The sequence below is a fragment of the Dama dama genome, chromosome 9, assembly GCF_033118175.1.
Source record: "Dama dama isolate Ldn47 chromosome 9, ASM3311817v1, whole genome shotgun sequence".
Lineage (NCBI taxonomy): Eukaryota > Metazoa > Chordata > Mammalia > Artiodactyla > Cervidae > Dama > Dama dama.
Genome location: NC_083689.1, coordinates 19,319,589 through 19,339,548, shown reverse-complemented (window position 1 = coordinate 19,339,548; position 19,960 = coordinate 19,319,589). Strand labels below are relative to the sequence as shown.

Sequence of the window (19,960 nt, the reverse complement as noted above, 5' to 3'; positions counted from 1 at the left end):
CCTCTTTAACTACCGACCACATGATGGATGGGGAAAATGAGACCCGGGGAGGTTAACATGTCCAAAGCGACAAAGACTGGAATTGGTGGAGCTGAGATTCGAACCTGGCTCCAGAGTCCGTGCTCTTAGCTGCGGTGCACATGTAGGAACTCCACGTCTGATTGGTTGAAATGAAATGTTTATTGGCAGGGAACAGACAGCTGCGCGCTTTGAGATACTTCCAGCCCCTCCCCCGCCCCACTCCGCCCCCGCCCGGCCCCACAAGCCCCGCCCCGGTCCCTCCCCGCCCTTCCCCAGGAGCGGCCCCTCCTCCCGCTTAGGGGCGGGGCCGGCGCGGGATCCGGGTGGCTGCTGGCAGCGGCGGCGGTGGCGTCTGCGACTGCAGGGTCTGGGTTGCAACCAGGGCCAGGTCGCAGAGAGTTCGGAGGCAGAACCCTCGCGACCAGCGTACCCCCCCCACGCGAAGTGACTCCCTCGGAGGGAGAGCACTCCAGCCCGCGCCTCCGCGTCCCAGCAGGTCTCGGGGGGAATTGGGGCTTAGCGGGGGAGGGCCGGGGGCCTGGGGAACAAAGGCAGGCGGCGGGGGACGCCTCTTCCCTCGCCCCCACCCAGCTGGGCTCATCGGGATCGTTAATGGGGCGCGGGCGGGGCAGGCAGCCCAGGTGGGGACAAGAGATGTGACCATATGGTGATGGGAGGAAGCTCGGAGCACCCCAGCACTGGCTGGGGCGCCCCACATCAGGTGACCAGGGGGTCAGGACAGAGCCCTCTGGGGTCCCTTACCTCGTGCCTGGCCTGAGGGAGAGTCACCAGATGGTCAGATAAGAGGTGGGACCGGCTGACAGGTGGGCTGAGGGTGGGGCGGAGTTGGGGCCCCATCCTGGCCGCCCTGCCTAGCATGGGGAAAGCCTTCCTGCCTCTTCCCTTCCCCTCCTCAAACTCGTTCTCCCGGAACACGGGGTGGGGCAGAGGGCTGGGCAGGAAAGGCGGCCGGCTGGGTCCTCCTTTTTAACCTGGATAAGAGCCCCAGGGGGTAGTTGAGAAATGGCTTTGCCAGGGGTGCCTCTCCTGGTTACCCCCCATTCACCCAGGCCTTCTGGGGCCTCCCTGTGAGGCCCAGGGAGCAGCCGTAACAGCTAGGAAAATAGGCCTCTGCAGGGACTTAGGGGGTGCGTGGCCCCAGATGAAGCAGCCTTATCTGTGGGGACAGGTTGACAGGAAAGGCCCATCCAGGTGGTCAGGGTGGTGGCTCGGGTGGGTGGTTTCCTTGGATTGGAAGACCATCTTTCTGGCCTCCGTGGCCTGACGCTGGGCTGGGGTGAGTCAGCCTTCCTGGGAGGCAGATGGGCCCAGCCCCTTTGACAAACAGAAGGTGGCAGGACCCATTTGGGGGTAGAGCTGGGCATTAAACCCTGGGGTGTATCCACTGAAAGCCCCCTCCCCGTGGGCGTCAGGGAAGGACTTAAAGTTGGCCTGAGTAGGGGTGGGCAGGTGGCTAACACCTGCCAAAGTCAACACCCAGGCCCTGGGTGGTGGGAGGGGGGTGTGGAATCTATCCAGCTGACAGCCCCAGCTCCCCCCAGCTCACACTTGGACCACGCCAGCTGCTCACCCTGAGGCAAAGTCCACATTTGCACCTTCCGAAGGTTCTGGTTCCTCAGCAGACCCTTGCATTTGGCAAACATCCCCATTTTCTAGGCGACACTGAGGCCCCACAAGGGCAAGTGACGCATCCAGGATCACTTGACTTCCAAGTGGCAGAGCCAGGATTTGAGCCCAGGTCCGGTACATGGGCTTCCCAGGTGGCTCTGTGGTAAAGAAACTGCCTGCTGATGAAGGAGACCTGGGGTTGGGAAGATTCCTTGGAGGAAGAAATGGCAACCCACTCTGGTATTCTCGCCTGGAAGATCCTATGGACAGAGGAGCCTGGCAGGCTACCGTCCATGGAGTCGCAGAGTTGGATACGACTTAGCAACTAAAACAACAACCAGTGTAGACACTGGGGCCATTCCTGGTGTTTTTTTCCCTGCAGGGCTCCAGCTCTCCCCATCCCAGGAGGCTCCCTGCCAAGATGGCATCGGCTGGAGACCCCCCGACAGGCCAACGAGATGCTGCGGACCAGAACTTCGACTACATGTTCAAGCTGCTGCTCATCGGCAACAGCAGCGTGGGCAAGACGTCCTTCCTGTTCCGATACGCTGACGACTCCTTCACGCCCGCCTTTGTCAGCACCGTGGGCATCGACTTCAAGGTCAAGACAGTCTATCGCCACGACAAGAGGATCAAGCTGCAGATCTGGGTGGGCCAGCTGTCTGGCGGCTGTCTATGGGTCTGCCGGCCCAGACAGGGGCTGGGGTTCCTCCGGGGAAGCTCAGGCAAGGGTGTAGGGCTGTAGGGAGGGGTCCTGGGTCAGAAACAGTGATCCAGAGTCGGGGAGAGGGCTTGGGGTAGGTGTGAAGAATAGCAGGGGCATTATCCATGAAGTGAATTCATCAGGATGAGGGGGATTTACCCTGCCCTCTAGAGTCTGAGGGGGAGACAGTACTAAGCCAAGCCGAATTAGAAGATCTGGTGACGAATGGGTAAGAGGTTTGGGTACCCTGTTGGGACAGTCCCAGAGGCTCCCACTGAGCTGCTTCAGAGTCATGCTTATGCTCCAAAAGCACCTGCTGGTAATGATTGTCATGGTAATGAGCATCAGACGGTCTGCATCAAGGTGGTACCCTCTGGTCGAGGTGGGTGGTTGTGGTCATGAAGTTGGTTCTTGGAGATGAGGTCAGAGGGGGCTTATAAGTCTTTGAGAGGCCACCGACCCCTCAGACTGGGAACCCCTCAAGGACAGGGTACATACTCCCTCCATCAGACTAGAGCAGGCCCATATTTCTCCCCATTAAATCGGGGGCTGTGAGGGCAGGTCCATGTCCTGGTCATCAGACTGGGGCTGTGAGGCTGGGGTGCCCACCTGGAGAGGTAGGGTGGGGAATGGGGTGGCTTCTAGATGCCTGACCCCACTGTGTGCCCAGGACACGGCAGGCCAGGAGCGCTACCGCACCATCACCACCGCCTACTACCGCGGAGCCATGGGCTTCCTGCTCATGTACGACGTTGCCAACCAGGAGTCCTTTGCTGCCGTGCAGGACTGGTGAGTGCTTGCTGACCACTGACCCCCTGACCTTCACCCCCTCTCCCTGACCCTAATCTCTGGCCTAACACAGCCCTCCAACTCCACAGGGCCACGCAGATCAAGACCTACTCCTGGGACAATGCTCAGGTCATCCTCGTGGGGAACAAGTGTGACCTGGAGGATGAGCGTGTCGTGCCCACCGAGGAAGGCCGGAGGCTCGCCGACGACCTTGGTCAGTGCCCGACCTGGGCTACAGGCCCTGGACTGCCCAGAACCAAACCTCCATCCCTGTGCTTGAGTCCCAGGTCCAACCACAGTCACCAATACTTTGCCTTTTGAAGATCTGCCCAGAAAAATACCTGCATGTATACCAGATGCTACGTTTAATTCCAGCGGATTTACCCACAGATAACCTTTACTGCCCCACTGCCCTGGGAACCCAAACTCAGCAAAACCATTTCTGGGAATTTATCCTAAAAACACCTGCACCCATGTGGGAAGTGACGGGTGTATCAAATTACAGCACAGTTAGTAGGAGGGAAAGCTTGGCAGCTTCCCAAGTCTCTCACAGTGGGGGAAGCAGCTACACAAAAAATATAGTCACATGGGGGAATACTATGCAGCTGTGAAAAAGGATTGGGCCATTCTTTATGTTCTGCAGTCTGTGGATATATGGGTAAGTGGAAAAAGCAAACTGCAGAATAGTAGGTATGGCTGCTGCTTTTAGTTCAGGGATCAGCAAACATTTTCTTTTTTTGGCTACACAGTGAAGCTTGTGGGATCTTAGTTCCCCAACCAGGGATTGAACCCATGCTCCCTGCAGTGGAAGAGAGGGGCCCTAACCACTTGACTGCCAGGGAAGTCCCGTGCCAACATTTTCTTAAAAGGCCAAATAGGAAATATTTTCAGTCCTGGGGTCTAACTGCTCAGCTGTGCCTGAAAGCATCCTTGGATAATACATCGATGAATGAGTGTGACTGTCTGCCAATAAAACTTTAATTACACAAATAGGCAACAGCACCTGAAACTAACAGGATAACATGATATGATAAATCAGCTATGTACATGCATGCCCAGTCGGTCAGCCATGTCCGACTCTGTGACCCCACATACTGTAAGCCCCCCAGGCTCCTCTGTCCATGGAATTTTCTGGGCAAGAATACTGGAGTGGGTTGCCATTTCCTTCTACAGAGGATCTTCCTGACCCAGGGATCGAACTCATGTCTCCTGCCTTAGCAGGCAGATTCTTTACCACTGAGCCACCAAGAAGGCCCAATATACTTAAATTTAGTACTTAAATAAATACTTAAAAAGAAAATAGGCAACAAGTCAGAAACTGGCCTGCAGCTTGCCAACCCCTGCATTAGTGTTTAAAAAGGGTGAGAATAAGGATGTATATTGATGTTTGCTTAAAGGAACTCTGGAAGGATGCAGAAGGATCTAGTAACCGTGGTGACCTGGGATGCTACCAGGGTTGGAGGGGAACTTTTCAGCCTACCTTTGTGAATCAGGTGAATGCACTATTGATTCAAAATTTAAGCTAAAAGAAAATCTTGTCCTAGAGTATTCTAGGCCCTCCCCAGCACTTTCTGTGCAGAGGGAATGTAACCACTGTGCAGGGAGGGCGCGTTACGGACCGAGACTCTGGAGCTAGAATCCCCTCCTGCAGCCCACTAACTGTGTGACCTCGGGCACCTCACCTACCCTCTCTGCTTCCATTGCTCCATCTAGGAAACGGGTAAAAACCTCATCTACCTCATAGGGCTGTTAGATTAAATAAGCAAATCCTGGCCCTGATTGAACATTAACTCAGGTTATTTCTTGATGGCTTTGTGATCTCACACCGGTGACTTTAGCTCTCTGGGCCAGCACTTCCTCATGTGTGAAAGGCAGATAATATAATAACAGCCCCACCTGGTTAGGTTGTCAGGAGGGTTCAATGAGTTATGACGCGTGAAGCAGTTCTAACAGAATCCTGCATACGTGTAGGTTGCATCTAAGCGTTAGCGAGCATGATTGTGAAGTGTTGTTGATGTTTGTACCTAAAACCTGAGATTCACTGTCTGACCCTTTGCAGAGAAACTTTGCAGACCCCTGGACCATAACTGTCCCATCTTTCTTTTCCTCTTTTTTCTTGCCATCATTTGTTGGAGAAACCAGGGCTTTGTTCTGTGGAACGTCTCCCGTTTGGGGTTTGACTCTGCTCCTTCATGCTGCCATTTTACCTGCTCCTCTGTCCCCTGTGTTTTAGGAACCTGAGCCTGGGTCTCATTGGGGCCCTGCCATAGGCTGGAATACTTGAGGATGCTGCCCATACCTTTTTTGTTGTTGTTGGCTGCAACACACGGGATGGGGGATCTTAGTTCCCTGACGGGGGGTTAAACCCTTGCCCCCTGCCGTGGCCACACAGAGTCTTAACCACTGGAACACCAGGGAGGTCCCCTGCCCACACCTTCTTGTGGAAAACATCTAGTTCCTGGGGGTGAGGGGCAGATTCCTGCTCTGCCATTAAATTTAAAATATCAGACAACAAATTGGGAGATGGATTTGGACCCCAATTTTATAAGAAAAAAATCCACACATGTGTGCACACATACTCCTACCCACTACAAACCGAACCCCAACAATTATGTATTTTTTTTAAAAGTGGAAAGCTAAATGTCAAAACATCAATAGTAGTTGTTTCTGGGTGATAAGATTACATACAACATTTTTAGCTGTCTTGATATTTTTCAGTAGTTTCTCCAAGGAATATTTATAATCAGAAGAAAAAAAGTGTTTAAAAAAAACAAACTGGGACTTCACTGGTGGTCCAATAGTTAAGGCTCCGCACTTCAACTACAGGAGGCGTGGGTTCAATTCCCTGGTTGGGGAATTAAGATCCTGTTGTGTGGGGCAGCCGAAAATTAAGTCTTAAGAAAAGAAGAAAAACTCAGATTATTTGAGGCAGAGATGGACATAATTAATTAAATGCCAAATTTGCCTAGGAAGACAGTGGGGATGACATTGATGATAACCAGGCTCAGAATAGAGATCTGTGTTCGTGCTCTGCCTCTGTCACCCACCCATTCATGCATCTATTCATCTATTCATCCATCCACTCATCCATCCATCTATACATCTATCTATTCACTCATCCATATATCCATCTCTCCATCCATCCATCTATACACTCATCTATACATCCATCCATTCATCCTCCCATCTACCCATTTATTCATCCATCCATCCACCTGTACATACATCCATCTAAATATACATTATTCATCCATATATCCCTCTGCCCACTCATCCACCCATCCATCTGATCAGTCATTCAGTCAGTAGCTTCTGAGCACTTGCTCTGTGCCGGGCCCTGGGCTGTAGTTGTAGGCAAGGCAGATAGACATCCTGCCCTCTTGGTGCGGGTGTTCTAATAGTGGAGACATAGATGGATAATTACACATTTACTAATTACAGTGATATTTTTATAGTGCTGCATGATAATGACAAGGGCTAGAATAGAGGCCTGTTTACCCTGTGCTGTGTGTAATACAGTGGACATTTGTCTGAATTTCTGGCCTACCTTGGGGATGGCAGATGGGGACACACTGGGGACCATAGCTCCCAGCAGGTGGAGCCTGAACCAGGGTGCAGGGTGCAGGAAGGACAGTCGTGTGCACCCTTATTTGCAGGTTGCTGGGCCACTTCTTGTAGCCCAGGAACTCTGGGCAGGTCCCCAGAGCATTTGTACCACCTCTCACCTTTTGCTAAGTGGATAAACATTTTTTTTTATGCTTTGTTGGGTCTCGTTGCAGTGCTGGGTCTTCTCTAGTTGCAGAGCATGGGTACAGTAGTTCCAGCACTCAGGCTTAGTTGCCCCGAGGCATGTGGGATCTTAGTTCCCCAATCAGGGATCAAACCTACATCCCCTGCATTGGAAATCAGATTCTTAACCACTGGACCACCAGGGAAGTTCCTAAACATTTTTTTTTTTTTTTAAGAGAAAAAGTTATGATGATCCCTGGGATGCTAAAAGTCTATTCAAATCTGCTTCACCCTCCCCCTCCCCAAAAGGAATCAGCCAGCCTGCCCTCCCTCCTGAGGCCCAAGGTGGTACAGGAGAAATGTTTATTATTATTTCAACCAGGCACCCTGAGTGTGTTAATCTGTATGAATTTACATGAGTGACTTTCCTGCTGTGTGCCTCAAGTTTTCCCATCTGTAAAATGGGCTGTAATAGCATAGGGCATTCCCTAGCAGTCAGGTGGTTAGGGCTCCACCCTTCCACTGTAGGGGGCATGGATCCAGTCCCTGATCAGGAAACTTGGATCCCACAAGCTGCATGGCCCAGCTCCCCCCACAAAAAGTATCTACCTCAGACTGAGTGACTGCGCATGCACAGAGCATCCTTAAATGAGTTAATTTACGTAAAGTTCTTAGAAAAGTGCCTGTCGCATAGTAAGCATTGCGTAAGCACTGCCTGTTATTATTATTACTGGTTTTAGTGCACGCTGTAGGCCAGGAACTGCGTACATTGTATGCTCTCTAAAACTCTGCAAAACCTGTCATTGTCTGACTGACAGAGGTTACAAACTGGGTACCCCTGGGCTGAAGCCAGTCCTGTTTTATTTGTCCTGGAGCCTATGTTCCAGAACATGTGAAATATTTGGCTGTGCTTAAAAGGTCCACATAAATATCGGGCTTCGTGGGCACCCTGGCTATGCCTTCCTGTGCAGCAGAAATTGGATAGAGGATGAGTGCCACTTAACTAGGGGTAAGACTGTTGCCACCACTGCCTTGTAACAAAGAGAGATGCAAGGTAGTCCAGGCAGGCGCTGCGGTCACACGTTTTTATCAGCATCAGCAGCATCGTTGTTCCCATTTTACAGAAGAGCAAACTGAGGCTTAGAAAGACTAAGACTCTCAGTCAAGGTCCCCCAGCTGCACGAAGGTCAGAACTGGGCTTGGAACCCAGGTTCGTGTGATGCCATAGCCCAGGCTCTGACCCCCCAGGGTTTCACAGATCTTCCTATCTTTTTTTTTATAAGCCATTTATTATTTTTAACCCCCCTCCCCCCAACATGTAGGATATTAGTTTCCAAACCAGGGATCAAACCTGTGCCCCCTGCAGTGGAAGCACAGAGTCTTAACCACTGGACCGCCAGGGAATTCCTAGATCTTCCCATCTTATATTCCTCCAGGTTTTGAGTTCTTTGAGGCCAGCGCCAAGGAGAACATCAACGTGAAGCAGGTCTTTGAGCGCCTGGTGGACGTCATCTGCGAGAAGATGAATGAGTCCCTGGAACCCAGCTCTAGCCCTGGCAGCAATGGGAAAGGCCCGGCCTTGGGGGACACCCCAGCCCCACAGCCCAGCAGCTGTCCCTGCTAGAGATGACTCCCCCACCCCACCCCCTCCTGCCTCGGCAGAGACTGTAACTGAGGCCTGAGCCACAAGGGCTGTTTCCAAGCTCAGGGCGCCCCCCGCTTCCCATCGGCCGCCCCCACTCCCGCATGGCATGTTCTCTGGCCATGGCCACCAGCCTGCCCAAGCTGCCCCTGTTTCAGGCTCCAGACCCTGCACTGCGGGCAAGGTCTGGGGTAGGGGCGTGCACGAACTTGCTGCTTCCTGGCGTTGTCATGGTGATGGTGGGCACGCACACGGCGCGTCCCACTCTGCCTGGTGAAGGGGCAACCGCCATGCCTTCTGGGTTAGAACCACTTATCCGCATCTGTTTCTGAGCTGGGCATTGTTTTTAGTTCACATGCTGGCCAGGGATGGTTCTTCTCACTCGTGCAGTTGGGGTGGGGGTGGGGAGCTGGTGGGAGGGATCTCAGAATTCATCCCTGGAGATGTGGAAGGCAGCTCCTTTCTCAGGATCACCCAGTCTGCCTGTGAACCAGGGTGGTGGTTTTGCATCTCCCAGACCCCTCCCGTCTGACCTGCAGATCTTCTGCCTGTGAAAGCAGTATTATAGCGGCTTTTCCCAGAGTGCTCCCTACCCCCACCAGTGGCTTCAGGAACCCCAGAAGTGCCTTCTGAGCTTCCCCAGAATTTGCTCGACCCTGCCACTGTTACAGTTGACCCACTGCATTCCCGATCCAGAATAGAATTCTGGAAACTATGGGCTGCTCCGGGCCAGGCAGAATCATGCATTCCTGCTGAGGACTTTTTACCAGGAGTTAATTCAGAGTTAGAAGCTTAGGCTCTCCTGTCCCGACCTGCCTTCCACGGGCCCTGTTTGGCTGGTAATGTTTTAAGCAAGGTCTTTCCACATCCCATATCCTGCTCGAAAAGGAAATTGAGCAATATACCTGCAGCGTAGCCCGCACTGCCTGGCTGCTCTCCATGTGAAGACATCGGCTCCTCCCACTTGAAAAACCTTGAAGACTCAGCTCTGGCTTCCCGAGCCATGTTATCTCTGGGGTCTAATGATGTTCTCTGCTAATGGAGGAGCCACAGAAAAGAATGCTTTGGCGTTTGGCTGGAGGGGCAGCAGGGAAGGCAGGGCTGGGTAACGGCTGTTGCCACTTACATTGCCCAGATGCCGCTTGGGAGTAGCAGGCTGAAGGCAGATGGGCAGAGAACCAGTCCCCCTGGTTGATTGAGGCACTAGTGGGGAACCCACCAGGTTGGGTGTCCCCAACTACCAGGGGCTCCTGCTGGGAGGTGATCATTTTGACACCTTCCTGGCCCCATCAGCTCAGTGGCGCTTCCTGCCCACCTGAATCCAACCCTGGTGACACAGTACCTCTTTCTACCCTGGAACACTGATACCCCAGAACTTGAGAGACACTGTGAGGACAGCCAAAGTGTCTGATTTGTCCAGTCTCCCAGCCCCTGCTGCCAAGATGATTTTCTGTAGCCTTGAGGATCTCTGCTACTTCCTACTAGGAATGGGGAAGGTCTGGGTCAAGTTTAGCATAATTCTACCTTTACAGAAGCTGGAGATTGAACTTGTTTCTAGAGGGCCCTGTTCACCCCAAACCAGGGACTGCCCTTAGAGCGTCAAAAGTGGGGATGTTTTTGTACACCAACAAACTAGACTGCGATGAAAAGGACAAGTTCTTGGAAATACACCACATGAGACTTATCAGAAGGTTTGGGGCAGGGGAGTCTAAAATGTTTGTTGCTTTAACATAAAAGAGAAATTAAAGCAGCTAGAAAAAGGCTTCTCAAGACACACCATGGCCTGTCAAGATTCCCTTTGCCTGTCCATTTTCCTTAAACCGCCAGAAAAAAAGTGTTCAGTCAGAGTGTCACTATCTAGGGGACCAGCTGACTTGTGTGATGGCCTGTGTGATAAAAGACAGCTTTGGCTGCATCTTGTACCTGACCTGGCCTTAGATTTCTGTTTACACAAGACTTTTCAGCAGTTCAACTCCAAGTCACCATTGAGACAGCTGCCACTCTTGAGGGTTCTCTCAAGCCTGGGAATGATGTAGGAGAATTTTTCTTGTTTGGTCTAAAAATGGTGTTAAGTTTTTATCTTATGATGTTTTGGGGGGAGGTTTAACTCCTGACTGTCTGGAAAACAAACTGAGGTCCTCAAAGATCACTGGGAGGGAATGGAGGTTTGTTGAGTTTACAAACAAAAATTAAGCCAAAGGCTGTGGGAAGACAGCTTCCTAGTGCCAGGGAGGCTGGGATCTGGGGAGGTGACTTGAGGCTGTATCCTGTATCCCCGCCGTGCCTTCATATTTTTTGCTTTCAACTTGTCTTTCCAATGTCAGCAGGAAATTGCTATGATTGCTTTTTGGGGTTTAAGGCTATGTTTGTTTTGCTTTTCTCTCTTTGGCTTCTCCGGGGATCATTTTCTTAAGTGTTTCTCTCCCAACTCCATTGAAAACAAAACAAGGGGTGAAATTTGATCTCAGTGTTGAAGTGCTAATTCCAATAAGTGACTTCTCCTCCATGATCCCAGAACACACCAGGAGAGAGCTCTAGACCGGATCGTTTATATTTCTGGGTGTGGTTCTCCTTGTGTAAGCCATTCTTGGATGTTCATCTTAAAGATGTGCACTTTTCTCGAGAAAATAAAAAATTAAAGTTGTTATGCCCAGATGCTGTGGTTCTTTTCTTTCCGTTAGTGAAATGGAGTTTCCAGGAAGAGGGCAGTTGAATCACAGCCAAGTGGAGAGTTGGTCAAGGGCCATGTGTGATGCTGCAGAACCTGAATTAGGACAGGGAGGCTCATGTCTGGGGCTGCCTCTAGTTGGGCTCATCTCTGGTGACTCAGCCATCCATGGTGGCTCAGATGGTAAAGAATTTTCCTGCAGTGCAGGAGACCTGGGTTTAATCCCTGGGTCAGGAAGATCCCCTGGAGAAGAAAATGGCAACCCACTCCAGTATTCTTGCCTGGAGAATTCCATGGACAGAAGAGCCTGGCTGGCTACAGTCCATGGGGTCGTGAAGAGTTGGACACAACCGCTAACACTTTCTTGTCACTTTCTAGTGGTCTCAGCCTGCAGCGGCTTGAATCGGGGCTTCATTTCCTTGCTGGAGATTGAGGATGGACCTCAACAGCGAGAACAACAAATCCTAACTACTAGACCAGTGGTCAGTGACAAGGCCCTGGCTCTTCTGCTTTGCAGAGAAGAATTTGCACAAAGACAGAAGGTAGTGAAACAAGTGAAGTGTTTACTAGGTGGAAAAAGAGCACAGGTGGACAGATGTGAAACCCTTAGGTGTCGTTTCCAGGGCTCTGAAGAACTCTGACACCACAGTTCTTTATGTCTCAGCACAGAAGGGAATTCAGCGAGGGGCAAAGTGATAGATGTACACTTCCCAGGGTGGTGCTGGTGGTAAAGAACCTGCCTGCCAATGTGGGAGACATAAGGGACACAGGTTCGATCCCTGACCTGGGTTTGATCCCTGGTTCGGGAATATCCCCTGAAGAAGGGCATGGCAACCCACCCCAGTATTCTTGCTTGGAAAATCCCATGGACAGAGGAGGCTACAGTCTATGGCAGGCTACAGTCCCTAGGGTCGCAGAGTTGGACATGACTGAATCGACTTAGCATGCATGCAAAGTGATGATAAAAAGTGATTTCTTAGAAAGGGACGCTTGTAAGGTTTGCAAGTGGGCAGCGCAATGCTTGCCTGCCCCCGGTACTCACTGAGTTACATTTTTATAGTCAGAGGAAGAGAGTGGAAGGGGAGAAAATCTTATTTGTCTTTCTTGAGAGACATCATGTTTTCCATCATCAGTTCTTCCCCCAGGCAGAGCAGGGCCGTTTACTTGTCCCTCCCTATATGGTCAAGCCAGGATCGTCACAGCACTTTTGAAAAATATTTTCAGGTCTCAGTACAATGAAGTTCTTTCATTTTGAAAAGTCACCTTCCCATAAATGATAGTTTTTTGTGTCCACAGAGCCTGTTTGTGGAGTCATTAACTTGATGACACCACTGGGCAGATCGTAGGTCTTATTTTCTACTGTTGTTTTATTGTTTTGGGGGGCATGGTGCAAAGAATACATCTTAGGGGCCAGATAGCATATTTTGGGGGTTCCTAACTCAATGAGCTCACTGGGCAGGATGTGGGTCTCATGCCACCACTGTTATATTGCTTTGGCGCATGCCCCATCTTTGTGTTGCTTGGTTTTATTGTTAAGCAAGTTAGCTTGCTTTTATCATTAAGCAAGCCAATCTGACTTTGATGCTAAGCAACCTGTTTTGCTATATAAGTCAGGCAGGCCCACCTTGTTTCAGATTTTTCCCATTACTTTCTTGAGTGATCATTAATCTCATTAATGGGGTTTCCAAGCTAACTTTTTTTTTTTTCCCAAGCTAACTATTTGATCATCCTCTTTTGTTACTATCAGACACACGGGAGAGATCAGCGTCACGCCCTCGTGGTAGTCTGAATCACTTTTACGGTACATTTCTTCCTGATTTACTTTCGTCAGTCATCTTGCTTTGCCTGGTTCTGAGCCCGGATTTGGTTTATCTTAGGCTCCTCCCAGGGCTTCCCTGATAGCTCAGTTAGTAAAAAATCCACCTTCAATGCAGAGACCCTGGTTCGATTCCTAGGTTGGGAAGATCCACTGGAGAAGGGATAGGCTACCCACTCCAGTATTCTTGGTCTTCCCCTGTGCCTCAGCTGGTAAAGAATCTGCCTGCAATGCAGAGACCCTGGTTCGATTCCTAGGTTGGGAAGATTCCCTGAAGAAGGGAAGGGCTACCCCACTCCGGTATTCTGGCCTGGAGAATTCCATGAACTGTATAGTCCATGCGGTTGCAAAGAGTCGGACATGATTGAACAACTTTCACTTTCACTTCACTTTCAGGCTCCTCCCAAGTGTGCATGTACATCTCTTGGCCAAGATGGATTTCAGCAAACAGGCCTGTGGGCAGGTTGACATCATGTACTGTAAGGTGACACCCCCTCTCTTTTGACCTCCAAGGAGCCTTTCTGCTCATGTGTAGTCAGGTTCTCCTTAACTTCAAGAATGAGGAATAAGTGGTCTTTACTCTCTTATCTGGCTAGGGCCCAGCCTCCTCCATCATCTTGCTTTTATGAGTTTCTGCTACTGTGAAGTAAAATGTTTCTTGTCATATCAGTGGGGCAAGAAATATCACGCCTATCTGTGATTCCGGCCCTCCAAATGTGAATTTCTGAATTCAGAAAGTACTCCCTACAGGAGGAACTTAGTCACAGTCATCAGTGATTACAGACAGCCCTCTGGTGTGAGCTGGGGGGCCCTAAAGGACTTCAAGAGAGAGAAGAATACCTCTGTAAAAATGCAGTATGCTGGCCCTAGGTAGCTGAGATGCATATGAAAGAAATGATTTCAATAATCCCAAACTCTTGCATCTTCCCATACATGAAAGTAAAGGTCACATAGAAGAGTGCTACACTCCTTAACTTGCTAACTGGTTTTCCTTAACGATAATCTTTGATGTTCAGATTGCCTGCCCCCTTTGTTGCAAACTTCTTTACAGCCTGACTCCCTCTCCCACCTCCTTGCTACCATTTCTCATGGCTACTGAGATGCTGTCTCCTGGGCTCGGAGTCCTAAACATTTCCACCAAATAAAACATTCTCTACTTTCAGCTTGTGATTAATTTTTTAGTCAGCACTATTATGGACTTTCTGTACACAGGGGAGAACTTCTTCACCCTGGGGCCCATCTATCTCCTGCCTCAGGACCTCATGGTCACCACCTTGGTATAGAGGGTAAGGAGGACAATGCCTCGTGGCTCAGCAGTAAAGCCTATAATGCAAGAGACCCGGGGTTCAGTTCCTGGGTCAGGAAGATCCCCTGGAGGGTGGCATGGCAACCCACTCCAGTACTCCTGCCTGGAGAATCCCATGGACTGAGGATGTAGCCCGGGCCGGTGGGCTACAAATCCGAAGGGTTACAGAGTCGGAAACTACTGAAGTGACTGACCACGCATGCAACTGATTCCAGTAAGAAGTTCTGTCCTCCCCATATTGGCAAGAGGGCATCAGTGAATACCTGAGTTAGAGCCTGTCCTTCCTTTGGTTGGAAGCCTCCACTGCTCCCACCTGACTTAGAGTAAACCCCTACGTCCTCCTCAGGTTCCACAAGGCCCTGCATGCTCTGACCTGTCAGCTCACTGTCTTCCCTATCACCTGCCCTGTCACTCTTCCCATTCGCCACCCTCCCCGCCCCCAACTTGCTCTGCCCCTTCCTGTTGTTGTTTGAGCACTTTAGGCACAGTCTTGCCCCAGGGCCTTTGCACTGGCTGTTCCCTCTGCCTGAATTCACACGGCTTCCTCACTCACCCTCTCTTTCAGATCTTTACACAAATCTCACCTTCTTGTTGACCCACCTCCCTCCCACCCCCCTGGTGAGTACTGCAACCCCTCCCCAAGCATTTATTTATTTTTTGCCTGGCCATGCCAGGCAGCATGTGGGATCTTAATTCCCACACCAGGAATTGAACCTGAACTCCCTGTACTGGAAGCACAAATCTTATCTTGACCACTGGACTGCCAGGAAAGTCTCTCCCCCACCCCCACCCCCACCCCCAGCATTTCTTTCTTTTTTAAAATATTTATTTGGCTGTGTTGGGTCTTAGTTGCAGCATGCAGGACCTTTAGTTGCAATATGAAAACTCTTAGTTGCAGCATGTGGGATCTAGTTCCCTGACCAGGGGTTGAATCTGAACCCCCTGCATTGGGAGAACAGTCTTAGCCACTGGATCACAAGGAAGTCCCTCCCCCAGAATTCCTGATGTCCCTTTCCCCATGTCCTACTCCCTACAGGCCCTAGAATCTAAAATACTATATAATTTACTTGCTTAACTTATGTCTCCTTCACTATAATATCTGCACCTCAAAGGCAGGAATTTTTAAACTTTTTACTTCCACACCCAACTCTTTCCTGTCTGACACAATAAAAAGGAAATATTAGGTCTTCGTGCCTGGTTCTTGGCACAGAGCTCCTAAAACCCTTGGAATTTCTGGAGTGATAAGCATCTTTGTGTACTAATGAGAAGACAGCCTAGGCTGGGGCCCCTAAGTAGCTTCAGGACAGGGCTGATCACCAGAAAGACCAAACCATGATTAGAGATTTGGAACCATCACTTATGGCAAGTAGAGGGGAAAAAGTGACAGATTTTTCTTTGCTCGGGTTCCAAAATCACCTCAGACTGTGACTGTAGCCATGAAATTAAAAGACACTTGCTCCTTGGAAGGAGAGCTATGATAAAATTAGACAGCATATTAAAAAGGAGAAACATCACTTTGCTGACAGAGGTCCATATAGTCAAAGGTATGGTTTTTCCAGTAGTCATGTACAAATGTGAGAGTTGGATCATAAAGGCTAAGCACCAGAGAACTGATACTTTTAAATTGTGGTGCTAGAGACGACTCTTAGAGTCCCTTGGACTGCAAGGAGATCAAACCAACCAATCCTGAAGGAAATCGATCCTGAATATTCGTTGGAAGGACAGAAACTGAAGTCACCTGATGTGAAGAGCTGACTTATGGGAAAAGACCCTGATGCTGGGGAAAACTGAGGGCAGGAGAAGGGGGCAGCAGAGGAGGAGATGGTTAGATAGCATCACGAACTCAATGGACATGAATTGGAGCAAACTCTGGAAGACAAAGAAGGACAGGGAAGCCTGGCATGCTGCAGTCCATGAAAAGGTTTGGACACGACTTAGTGAGTGAACAATGACAGCAACCATCACCTTCAGTTCCTGGGAGGGAGCCCCAGAGAGGAAAGGGGCTGGAGACTGCGTTAATCACCAGCTGTCACTCGCTTCTGAGTTATAGGCTTGGTAATATTAATAGTAACCGAAGAGTTTCATGGGACTTTCCTGGTCATGGTGGTTGAGAATCCACCTTCCAGTGCTGGGGACATGGGTTTGATCCCTGGTTGGGGAAGTAAGATCTCACATGCCATCTGGCTTGCACAAGGCAATAAAAAGTCCTGCTTGCTGAAGCTAAGACTGATGCAGTGAAATTAAAATATATATATTTTTTAAAGGATTTCCTGAGTTCTGTGGGGAGGGAAGATTGTAGCCACGTCAAAGTGAAGTATGGATACCTTGAGTACCTAATATTGGTAACAGGCATCTGAGGTGGGGGCAGTCTTGTGAGACTGAGCCCTTAAACTGTGGGATCTGCACTGACTTTAGGTAGTGTCAGAACTGAATTGAACTGTAGGGCAGGCACCTCATAGAATTGTTTGGTATAGAAAACCTCCACACGTTTGCTATTAGAAACAGTAAAAACTGTAAAAAAAAAAAAAAGTTTTTTCTTTCTATTTATTGATATACAGCTCTATATAAATTTAAGGTGTATAACATAATGACTTGACTTACATACATCATGAAATGATCGCCAAGTAAGTTTAGTGAATATCCATCAAAAAAGTCAAAGTGTTAGTCGCTCAGTCATGTCTGACTCTTTGAGACTCCATGGACTGGAGCCTCTGTCTATAGTGGATCGCTTCTGTCTACAATGGAGTGGATTGCCATTCCCTTCTCCAGGGGATCTTCCCAATCCAGGGATCAAACCCAGGTCTCCCACATTGCAGGCAGATTCTTTACTGTCTGAGCCGTCAGGGAAGTTATCTCATATAAATACAAAGGTAAAGAAATAGGAAAAAACGCTTTTTCCTCGTGATGCAAACTCAGGATTTACTCTTGATGATTTTCATATATAACATACAGCAAAGTCAATTATATTTTTAAATAGTTTTTAAGTTGATTTACTTTTGGCTGAGCTGGGTCTTTGCTGCTGCCCTGGTTTTCCCTAGTTGCAGCGAGCGGGGGCTACTCTCTGGTTGCGTGCACAGGCTTCTCACACTGATACCTCTCCTTGGTGTGGAGCACACGCTTCCTGGCAGGTGGGCTTCAGTCGTTGTGGTTCAGAGTCAGTGCAGACCCCACAGTTTAAGGGCTCCGTCTCACAAGACCGCCCCCACCTCAGATGCCTGTCACCAGTATTAGGTCCCCAGAGTACGCATACTTCACTTTGACTTGGCTACAATCTTCCTTCCCCACAGAACATAGGAAATCCTTTTTAAAATATATAGTGGTTGTGGTTCAGCAGTTGTGGGCTTCAGTCCAATAGATTGGTTCCTGGGCTCTAGAACACAGGTTCAATAGTTGTGATGCACGGGAGCTTAGTTGCTTCGTGGCACGTGGGATCTTCCCGGATCAGGGATCGAACCCGTATCTCCTGCATTGTCAGGCGAATTCTTGACCACTGAGCCGCCAGGGAAGCCCAAATTATATGTGTTGTGTTGTACATTGCAACCCTAGTTCTTTTTATCTTATAATTGGGAGTTTGTAGATTTTTGACTGCCTCTATCCAATTTCCCTTCCCCCCATTCCCTGCTTTTGGTAAGCACAAATCTGATCTCTTTTTCTATGATTTTGTTTGTTTGTTTTTGGTGTGTGGCAAAACTTACAGGATCTTAGTTTCCAAAGTTAAGTGAGTGAAAGTCGCTCAGTGGTGTCCAACTCTTTGCAACCCCATGGACTATACAGTCCATGGAATTCTCCAGGCCAGAATACTAGAGTGGGTAGCCTTTCCTTTCTCCAGCGGATCTTCCCAACCCAGGGATCGAACTCAGGTCTCAAGTATTGCAGGCGGATTCTTTACCAGTTGAGCCACAAGGAAACTTAGTTCCAAAACCAGGGATTAAACTCGGGCGGTGAAAGCACTAGGTCCTAACCGCTGGGCTGCTAGAGAATTCCATTTGTTTTTGAAGTGTAATTGACCCACAATACCACGTTACTTCCTATTACACAACACAGTGGTTTGATATTTCTATACATTTCAAAATGATTACCAGATATGTCTAGCTACCATCTGTCACCATATAGAGATATTACACAGTTACTGCCTATATTCCCCACGCTGTACATTTCAAACCCCTGACTCATTTATTTTGCAACTGGAAGTTTATACCTCTCAACCTCCCTTACCTAGTCTTCTCGCTCTCCCACATCCTTCCCTCTGGCAACCATCTGTTTGTTCTCTGTATCTTTAACTCTTTCACGGTTCCACTTTAAGAACAGTTCGTTTCTGACACACAGCAGACACGCCACAGATATTTTTTGAGCGTGTCCATGGCAGAGTCCAAGTGTCAGCCAGGACTTGTGTCCTGTCTCAGGATTCTTTATGCCGTCTCTTGCCCCCAGGAGGTAGTTTCCTGTGAACCAGGTGTTCTCCCCACCCCAACCATGGTCACTGGGTATCCAAAGTCCCAAAACCAAGTCTCATTAGCCAGCTTGGGTCCCACGCCCATGCCTGAACCAATGGCTGCAGTCAGACCAATGGAAGCTGCTGATTGGCCCCTGGGATCATGTGGTGCCTCTGGTTTACAGACAGAAATCCGAGAAGTGGGTAGGTTGGGGATGGGGGTGGGGGTGAGGGGGTGCGGGGCAACTAGGAACAGTCCTGTTCAGATGTGGGAGGTGATAGCCACATAGCAATTTTGACAAGTGCCCACTTTACCCTCCTTAAGATCCCTCCAAAAGAAAGATGGAAGAATTGGATAAACCATTTTGCAATCCTTAGTCAAAGAACTGACTCAGGTCACTGTGACCTTTGGATGAAACTCTTGGTTTATTCTCGGCTGTGAGCATGACCACCCCTTGCAGTCAGCTGGGTAAATGAAACAGTGTCCATGCCCAGGCCACAACCCAGACAGATTAAATCAGGAGATAGTGAGATGTGGTGCAGGCTCTGATATTTCATTAAAGCTCCCTGGCAGTTCTTTTTTTTCTTCTTCTTCTTCTTCTTCCCTTACTTTTTTGGCGACACCAGGAAGCATGCAGGATCTTAATTCCCCGACCAGGGATTGAACCTACGCCCCCTGCAGTGGAAGCATGGATTCTTAACCACTGGCCAGCCAGGGAAGTCCCCTCCCTGGGGGTTCTAAAGTAAAGCCAGGGCTGAGAACAAGTGATGAACAGGAAATATGGGGCAAGAGGAACAAGATAAGGGGACCACAGAAAAGCAAGCCCCAAATCCAGAAGGTGTGGCATTCCCCAACATTCTACACTTTTCCTGCCTCAAGGGGGTGGAGAGAGGAGGGAGAACCCAGAGCAGCGGTCCTCAAAGGACATCACCCATACCAGCAGCGTGGCCTGGGAACTTGTTAGAAAAGCAGATTCCTGGGCCTCCTGCCAGATCTCCTGAGTCAGAAGCTGTAAGGTGGGGTTCAGACACTTGTGCTTTAACAGAATATCTAGGATTTCCCTGGTGGCTCACTGGATAAAAAGTCGCCTGCCATTGCAGGGGACATGGGTTCAATTTCTGGTCCAGGAAGATCCCACATGCCTCGGAGTAACTAAGCTCGTGCACCACAACTACTGAAACCCACTTGCCTAGAGCCTGTGCTCCATAACGAGATAAGCCATCA

General features: G+C 49.5%; 1 protein-coding gene across 4 annotated transcripts; it reads left to right on the top strand.

Annotated features, from left to right (window-relative positions):
- Positions 1 to 327: 327 nt before the first annotated feature.
- RAB3D (RAB3D, member RAS oncogene family) lies at positions 328 to 14,144 on the top strand. 4 transcript variants are annotated; one of them, XM_061150366.1, is made up of 6 exons: positions 328 to 517; positions 2,033 to 2,299; positions 3,024 to 3,142; positions 3,232 to 3,356; positions 11,560 to 11,723; positions 13,394 to 14,144. In XM_061150366.1, exons 2-6 carry the CDS (start codon positions 2,072 to 2,074, stop codon positions 13,463 to 13,465), a joined length of 708 nt encoding a protein of 235 aa, XP_061006349.1. In that variant the 5' UTR covers positions 328 to 517; positions 2,033 to 2,071; the 3' UTR covers positions 13,466 to 14,144. The 4 variants fall into 4 exon arrangements, with proteins under 4 accessions (XP_061006349.1, XP_061006350.1, XP_061006348.1 ...); XM_061150367.1 differs by lacking the exon at positions 13,394 to 14,144 and adding an exon at positions 12,929 to 13,210; XM_061150365.1 differs by lacking the exon at positions 13,394 to 14,144 and having other exon boundaries at positions 11,560 to 11,837.
- Positions 14,145 to 19,960: the final 5,816 nt, after the last annotated feature.

What these genes read in the sequence shown, in the direction of transcription:
- RAB3D (XM_061150365.1), top strand. Translation starts at nt 2,072, where the DNA reads ATGGCATCGGCTGGAGACCCCCCGACAGGCCAACGAGATGCTGCGGAC. An exon ending in TTTGCTGCCGTGCAGGACTG is followed by an intron (nt 3,143 to 3,231) that starts GTGAGTGCTTGC and finishes CCAACTCCACAG; the next exon opens with GGCCACGCAGATCAAGACCT. An exon ending in GAGGCTCGCCGACGACCTTG is followed by an intron (nt 3,357 to 11,559) that starts GTCAGTGCCCGA and finishes GTCACTTTCTAG; the next exon opens with TGGTCTCAGCCTGCAGCGGC.